Consider the following 8544-nt stretch of genomic DNA (forward strand, 5'->3'; position numbering starts at 1 on the left):
ACTAGGCCCAAAATTGGGCTGTTACAATTGCAAGTTGAAGTATTATTACTTGGAAGTTGGCATATTGTGGCTTGATTTTGAGATGATGATATGGTGTGTTTGGTGATGTGAAATAGGTGATAAGTTGATAAGTAAATGCATTTAGAATTTATGTAAATTTGATGATTTTGGCATATTGATATAGTATGTTTTGGTTATGGATTTGAGTAGTGAAATGGTTGACTATAAAATGGTATGAATTGGCATGTTTTGGCTGCTTATAATTGTATTGAAATGGTATCATTTTGGTTGCTAAGTGTTTATGTGAAAAGGATGGGAAATTGGCTTTGGAATGGCCTATTTTTGTCCATACAGGCAGAGACATGGGAGTGTGTCTCAGCCGTGTGCAACACACGGTCACGTTACACGGCGTGTGTCCCCTCGGGTACCCTTTCAAATTAAGTCAGTATACCCTACAGTTTTGGTATGGCCTAGACACATGAGCATGTCTACTGGTCATGTGAGTAGCACATGGGCTAGCACATAGGCTTGTGGTCGGCCGTGTGGCCAAGCCAGTATATCCTCCAGTTTTCCCACGACCATGGCACACGGGCGTGTCTCTAGCCATGTAGTGAAGTCAGTATGTATGCCCTGTTTTCACACGGCCTATGACACGGGTGTGTCTGGTAACCGTCTAAGGCACACGGCCTGTTCACACTGGCATGTGACCCTAGAATGTATGAAAATTTTCTAAGTTTCCTAAAGTTTGCAAATGTTATCGGTTTAGCCCCGAACCTCTTCTAAGCATGTTTTAAGGTCTCGTAAAGCCTTATAAGGGACAATGTGATTATGTTGAATGGATTTTGATTATGAATGCATAAATTTATGTGAATGATGTGTATTGATCAGTAATACCTCGTAACCTTATTCCGACAATGGATACGGGTTATAGGTGTTACATCATATTAGTTCAATTCACATAGTCAAATTCTTTACTCACATAGCCTTTATCATATTTCCATTTCCATGTTGCAGCAGATTATAAATTTTTTGGAACACCCCTCACCCATATTCAACATCGGAATAGGGTTACAGAGTATTACCAGACTTACAACACTTTTAACATTCATTTCATAAACAACTTATTAATTCAAACACAATTCAATGATAACCAATCATAGTGTCCCATATACGAGCCTACGAAGGTCGTAAACATACATTGGGATTGGTTCGAGACTAAACTGAATACTTTTTAAACATTTGGAAGACATAGAAAATTTTTCTCAAAACAGGGGACGCAAGCTCGTGTGGCCAGGCTGTGTGTCTCATACGGCCATTAGACACGTTCGTATCACAGGCCATGTGGACACTCAAAATGGGAGCACATGGTCGTGTCCCAGCTCGTGCCCTACCCCGTGTAACTCTCTGACTTGGATTACACAACCAACACACACGCCCGTGTGGCTAGCCCGTGTGTCCTAAAAATGTCCATACACACCCGTGTGCCATGCTGTGTGTTAGGTTGTGCCAAACTTGTAGGGTATACTGACTTATGCCACACGGCCAAGTTACACGCCAGTGTGTGAGGCCATATGGAGTATACTAACTTGATTTAAATTTCAACACCAAGGGACACATGGCCGTGTAACAGAACCGTGTGTCACACACGACTGAGACACACGTCCGTGTCTCTGTCCGTGTGGACAAAAATAGGCTATTTACAAAGCCAATTTGCCACCCAATGTTTCTGCATACCTATACAATTCAAACGGTACTCACTCATAGCATAATTAGTCATCCAATTCAACCAAAAATCAAGACTCCATTTCAATTCTCACAACTAGCTTACTTACTACCTCATGTTTTACTCATTCAAATCTTACCAATTTTACATAATCAAATCATCTAATTAAACATTTTTCAAACATGCATCATCATACATCATCCACAAGCTCATAGCTTCTCAATTACCACCTATTTGACATCAATAATACCAACTATCAATAACATTGCAAACCAACCCCAATCACTCAATATAAACCATATACACACTTATATATATACATAACCGAACTAGCCAAATTAAGCTAAGTCTCATGGCTATATGTACAAACAAAACATAACCATTCATAAACCATCTCAAAAGGAACTCACTATCTAGCTTCATATCAAAATGACCATAATCCTATACATGCCATATGACCAAGCCAAAAGCTCAAAAGTACCAAAGTGATGGTTGGATAGTGTGACGTTGCCTCTGACGATCCTTGAATTCAAGCTAGCTTTGAAATCAATATGAGACATGGGAAAATAAACAAAGTAAGCTTTATAGCTTAGTAAGCTCGTATGATATAAACATAACTAATCACAAATACACCATTCATCAATTTAAACATATTAACATGTACTTTATGATTACTAACAAACCTTTCACATGCTTATTCATAAGTTTATATGCAAACTTCCTAACTTATTTGATTTAAAGCTCATAATATGCATTTATATACCTGTACCAATCTATACCAAGCTCATACCTATTCAGAATACCGTTGAATACTCAAAATAGCGCACACTAAGTGCCATACATAGCCAAAGCTATCACGAATCGCACACTAAGTGCTATACATAGCTGAAGCTATCTTGAATCGCACACTAAGTTCCACATATAGCCGAAGCTATCTCGAATCGCACACTAAGTGCCATACATAGCCAAAGCTATCTCGAATCGCACACTAAGTGTCATACATAGCCGAAGCTATGTCGAATCGTACACTAAGTGCCATACATAGCCAAAGCTATCTCAAATCGCACACTAAGTTCCATATATAAACAATTTGTCGTTGAACAATACTGTAGTCTCGTAAATACAATTATGCAATATCAAAACATTAAAAGCATAATTATAACCGTGCTTATTACATATGAACTTACCTCAGATATTAAAACGGCGAATCGAGTCGATTAGTCGATAACTTTCGTTTTTCCCCGATCCTGATTTGAATTCTGTTTTTCTTGATCAAAATATATTCAAAATTAATTCATTTAATCAACTATTTATTCAATTTAATTTAGAACACACATTAGGGATATTTTATACATTTGCCCCTAAAATTTTACATTTTTACAATTTAGTCCTTATTACACAAACTCACAAATTCATGCAAATTTCAAGATACCCATGCTTAACTGAATTTAATACATGTTACTACCAGTTTCAATTTATTCACACTTTTAACCACCACATTTCACATTTTCTCAATTTATTTTTTTTGACATTTTTGTCAAAAATCACTTTATAAAAGCTATTAATCTAACATTAAACCTTCCAAATTTAGCATAAACCATCAAATTACTCAAGCATTCAGCAATGGCAACATGATAAATCTTTAACAGTTTTGAAATTTAAGGCACGGGTTAGCTAGAATACAAAGTAACGATCTCAAAAACGTAAAAATTATTAAAAACCGAGCTAAAACCATACCTTAATCTATCCTTCAAAGTGACCGAATATTCAAACTTGTTTAATGGCTTTTTCAAGCTTTAGTTTCGGTGGAGAAGATGAACATTTGCATGCATTTTCATGTTTTGTTTTATTTAATTAACCATAATAACTATTTTATCATTTTACCCTTTGTAATTAAATATAGAAATCACATAATCCATGCCCAGTACCATCCACTATTGCTACTAATGGGCTAATTACCATGCAAGTACTCATTCATTTCATTTCTATAGTCATTTGGTTCATTTAACCTATAGAATTCATATTTTACGCTTTACGCAATTTAGTTCTTTTTACCGAATTAAACACTCAAACGGTAAAATTTCTTTATGAAACTTACACCCAATAATTCTATCGTGCTGTATACATCAATAAAATAATAAAATAAATATTTTGACTTCAGATTTGTGGTCCCAAAACCACTGTTTCGATTTGACTTAAAACGGGCTATTAGATTTGTGATCATTGATTGTAGATCATACGTACGTATCCATTTCCATTTAATGATTCTAAAAATATGGTAATTCACTTATTCATTCATTCTTATGGTCATTTTTAAGTTTTTACCTTGTATCGATTTTATCAATAATTAATCAAAATTATCAATTCAATACATATTTGACCTTAGTGTCATTATTAACATTTTAAAATTTAGTCTCTCTACTTTTAAACTTTCCAATTTAATCCTTGAAGTGATTTTCACCATACCAATTCATATTCCAAAATATTATTATGCCAATAAATCAATAATAACTTACATTTCATATTTTGATCAAAGTGCACTTTAGTCCTCAAACTTTTAAAATAATTTTTAAAATTCAAAATAATTATAAAAATCAAAACTTATATTTTTTTAAAAATTATAAAAATTTAAAAAAGAAATAAAGAAATTTTGAAAATGAAAAATTTTCTAGAATAATAGTTTTGAGGACCTAAATAAGTTAATTAATTATTCAAGTTTATCATACTAAAGTAATTTTTTATTATTTTTCTTTGAAAAAGTTTTCAAATATATATGGTTTCAAATTTATGTACTCTAATATAGGATTAGTTATACTATAATATGATTTTAATTTCACATGTTGAATTTTTAATTTAACCAGAACAATTTCACTCAATTCGACTTGACTAGATTTGAAAAAAAATTCAAATCGAGTTAGGATGATAAGATAGAATTCGTCAATTCGAAAATTTTTACTCAATTCGAAAAAACGCTCACCCCTAGAGAGAGGGTCTATAATTGGCTAAACTAGTTGGTATTCAATGTCTCCAATTGGTAATTTGAATTATTGTTGTGATAATATTAATGAAGGTTTGAAGATAAATGATTACGAATAGAGAAGGGGATCATTTTAATAATATGGCTTTAATTGTTATTCTCAATAAAATTATAACATTTTGTGATTCTTAACCAAAATGGGACGTAGAGAGTAGATTGTTCACGCTTGTTGCCACCCAAGTATAATTAGCACAACTTAGATGGTGTTAAGCCAACGTTGTGCCTTTCAATATTCTATGAAATCTGAAATTTGCCATTGCAGAAAATTCGGAAGTAGGATATTATTTTCTTAATTAATAATTACAGGTTGAAGCCTCTTAATGTTTGGGTTAAGTTACTTCATTTGTTAAGAGATAGAAAACTAATCCTTTGCTGTCATGCATTATTTAACTTTTAGTACGGTGACAACCTTATCCAACAAAACCGTTGAAAGGTTTAAGACTAGTTTAATATTGATTGTTGGAAAATATTTGGATCCCAAAAATAAGCTTATTTTGAAATTATGGTGAAATATTTGGAAATCCAGCTTCAACTTCCGACCTAACTGGACCACTGTTGTACCGAACATTGCTTCAAAAACTGTGTCTCCTCCCCCGCCAATCTCAACTCTTACATTCCAACATCACTAATTTATTTTGGGATTTACTCCTTTTTTGTATGTTTATTCTCTTGGTAATTCTCTGCACAATAATTGTTAGCGATCACCATCAAATCGATACCCGAATCCAAGAAATGACATTAAAGATGGAAAAGAAGATGCAAAAAAAGTCCATCATGCGGGATCGTAATTACGATTACCAGCACCACCGCCAATTACTTCCTCGCAACAATGACCGTCAGCGTAAGAGATCATCTATATTGAAAAGAAAATATTTTTCTGTAATTTCTTCCATAAAAAAGTCCATAAAAAAATGCCACCGTCGCCTCATTGAGTTTTTCTCCAAATTGGAGGGTGCAAAACACCGAGGGAAAGGCTTTGTTATCCTCCATCGGAAAGAGGCTGGCAGATGCCAAACCAATTTGAGCCCTAGACTTCAACTTGAATTCAAGGATGATGGTGATCTACCTAACATTCTTGCACTGAGAGAAAAAAATTGGACCCGGTTGCTTCCTCCATTAGCTTCAGACAAAACGAGAACCATCGTTCTCGATTTGGACGAGACCCTAGTGCATTCAAGTTCAGAACCACCTCCGGAAACATATGATTTCATGATTAAACCAAGCATTTATGGTTTAAGGATGAATTTCTACGTATTGAAACGACCCAGGGTGGATGAATTCTTGGAAGCAGTCAGTAAGAAATACGAGCTGGTAGTTTTCACCGCTGGGCTTGAGCCGTACGCCTCATTACTGCTCGATATTCTAGACCCCAAGGGCTTGATATCTCACCGTTTATACAGAGATTCATGCAAGCAATTAGGTCGAGGAAGATTTATTAAGGACTTGTCGAAGATCGGGAGAGACCTCAAACAAGTTGTGATTGTTGATGATAACCCTAAATCCTACAATTTACAACCTGCAAATGCGATCCCCATAAAAAGATTTGAAGATGACATAGAAGACAGGGAATTAGAGAAGCTGATGGTGTTCTTCGAAAGGAATTGCGATGGTTTTAAGGACATGAGAGATGCGGTTAAACAATATTTAGATGGCAATGATACAATGAGGCAACCTTCGAGTTTATGAGAGGCATCCTCTGTCATCATTTAAGTTCATCAAAAACGTAAAATCAGTAAGAATAAATGCATAGGCACAAAGTGGATAGGAAGCGTTTCAATACGTCTTCTGTTTGGATGATTTTTTTTCTTTTCCAAATTTTGCAGAAAAATATTACAGATATTTTTTCACTGTAATAAGCAAAACCAATTTTTTCTCCTTCCTATTTTGAATGACTTGTGATGTAATGAGACGTGTATTTTTATCCAACAATACAAATATTATAAAAAAAATCAATCTCGTACATGTTTTTGATTAATTACTAAACTAGTGCGCATTTCTCTAGACAACAATTTAGGCCGACTCAATGTTGCATTTTGTAGACACTCACCAACATCAATTTCAATTCCAAACATTTTACTTTATCGATTTAAGTATCAGGCTCTAATCCAGTCTCTGATGGCGTAGTGGGCTAACTGACTGATCTAAAGAACTAGGCAGCTTCGGCTCCTATAACACAAGACCCGCATTCAATCAGAGAGGCTTTAACTCCCTCGTGAGAGGTGATTGCACCAGTAGCAAAAGAGATCTCAGGAGTAAGCAAGCCCAAGTCCATGCAAGAAGGCCCGCTGGATCTATCAAAATTCAAAGCCCATAAATAGATAAATCATTATGTAATGATTTTGATCAAAATTAAAGTGAGCGGTGGATGTGGCTAAATCGGTTTACATCAGATTGATTTTATCTTTTCCTTTTTGTAATTCAGTCAGAATAAATCAACTAATGTGAGAAGTGAGCACTGAGAAAATCAATTCTAGATAGATTTTTAGGGAATCGTGTTTTTACCAAATTTTTCTCACCAAAATTTAATGAAAATGTCAAATTTAAAAAAATTTAGGGAAATAAGCTAATTTTTGAAATATTCAGAGAAATAGGTCAATTTTGAAGAGAAAAAGAGAAAACCCGTCCTACTGAATGCATTTTCTATTGAGGTGGCTGAAAGCATGTCTTGTAGGACACATTTATTTGCTAACTCAACTGAAAACGCATCTAGTAGGATGTGTTTTTCTACCATGTTAGATGAAAACGTGTCCTATTTGACGCGGTTTCAATTTCTCTCTCCTCGACCTTTTTTATAAAGGTTAAGGGTTTTTTTAGAGTTAAGGTTGGAAAATTGGAAAATAGTTAATGTTAAGAGTTTTTTTGAAGGAATTTGCCCAAAATTTAAAATTGAACTTAAAAATCGGCATTCTATAGCTTTGTTTCAAGATAGTTTCTCTTTCCTTTTGCTTATGCCTTCCCTTGCTCTCACCATTGATTTTTTATTATAAATCCTAATCCTTACTGATTTCCACCAACATTCAAGCTATAAAACTCCATTGAAACTATGAAAACACCCAAAAACTTCATTAATTTCATCATCTTCTTCAGGAGTGGATTTTCCAAAATTTAGCCAAAGTTTTTTTTTTCTTTCATTCAAGGTAATTAATCATCATCTTATTATTTTTAAATGTTATCTATACTTTTAAATCGAATTTCTAGTCATTAAAACGCATGTTTTAGATGAAAGCCAAAAATTTGGTTGTTAATGGTGAATTTCGGGTTTCTGGATTAAAACTTGGTTTTAAAGTGTTTTTCAACATTTTTTAACATAATTAGAAGGTTTCTAAAGTTACTTTGAAGTTTCATTAAGATTTTATCGTGTTTTAATGAATTTTTGTTAGAATGGCCAAAACTTGTCAAATAATTTTGATACCTTGAAACGTGTAGTTTCGTGTAGTTTAAAGGTTGGAAATTAGTCATACATGAATATGTAGATGAATGTAACTCATTTCATATGAAAAAAATTAAATTTAGTCTAAGTTATTCAAATTTTAAGTTTATCATGCTAAAGGTTTCAGTTAAGAGGGAATGTAGCTTAAGGCTTGTGTTTGTAACTATTTAAGGTGAGTTATTGTGACAGCCCAAAATTGACCCTAGTCGGGAAGTGGTTTCGGGACCGCTAAACCGAGTCACCGAAAGGTTCGAATGTGATGTTTATTGTCTAGAATATGTAATCATGAATGTGTGAAAATTTCAAGCTTCGATTTAGTCGTTTGCATGTGAATTTAGTCAATAGGACTTATAT

The 8544-nt window shown here is 33.9% G+C and overlaps 1 protein-coding gene and 1 long non-coding RNA gene across 2 annotated transcripts; one reads left to right on the forward strand and one right to left on the reverse strand.

Moving 5' to 3' along the window:
• Window positions 1-1918: 1918 nt before the first annotated feature.
• On the reverse strand, window positions 1919-3574 carry LOC121230642 (uncharacterized). Its single transcript, XR_005928680.1, has 3 exons — window positions 3461-3574; window positions 2911-2990; window positions 1919-2261 (listed from the first exon to the last, which is right to left on the reverse strand). It is a non-coding gene; the product is annotated as an uncharacterized lncRNA (long non-coding RNA).
• Window positions 3575-5167: 1593 nt separating this feature from the next.
• On the forward strand, window positions 5168-6686 carry LOC107963472 (CTD small phosphatase-like protein). The gene has a single exon (XM_016899979.2). The coding sequence runs from the start codon at window positions 5418-5420 to the stop codon at window positions 6444-6446; it is 1029 nt and encodes a 342-aa protein (XP_016755468.2). The 5' UTR covers window positions 5168-5417; the 3' UTR covers window positions 6447-6686.
• The last annotated feature ends 1858 nt before the right edge of the window (window positions 6687-8544 follow it).

The sequence above is a fragment of the Gossypium hirsutum genome, chromosome A06, assembly GCF_007990345.1.
Source record: "Gossypium hirsutum isolate 1008001.06 chromosome A06, Gossypium_hirsutum_v2.1, whole genome shotgun sequence".
NCBI lineage: Eukaryota > Viridiplantae > Streptophyta > Magnoliopsida > Malvales > Malvaceae > Gossypium > Gossypium hirsutum.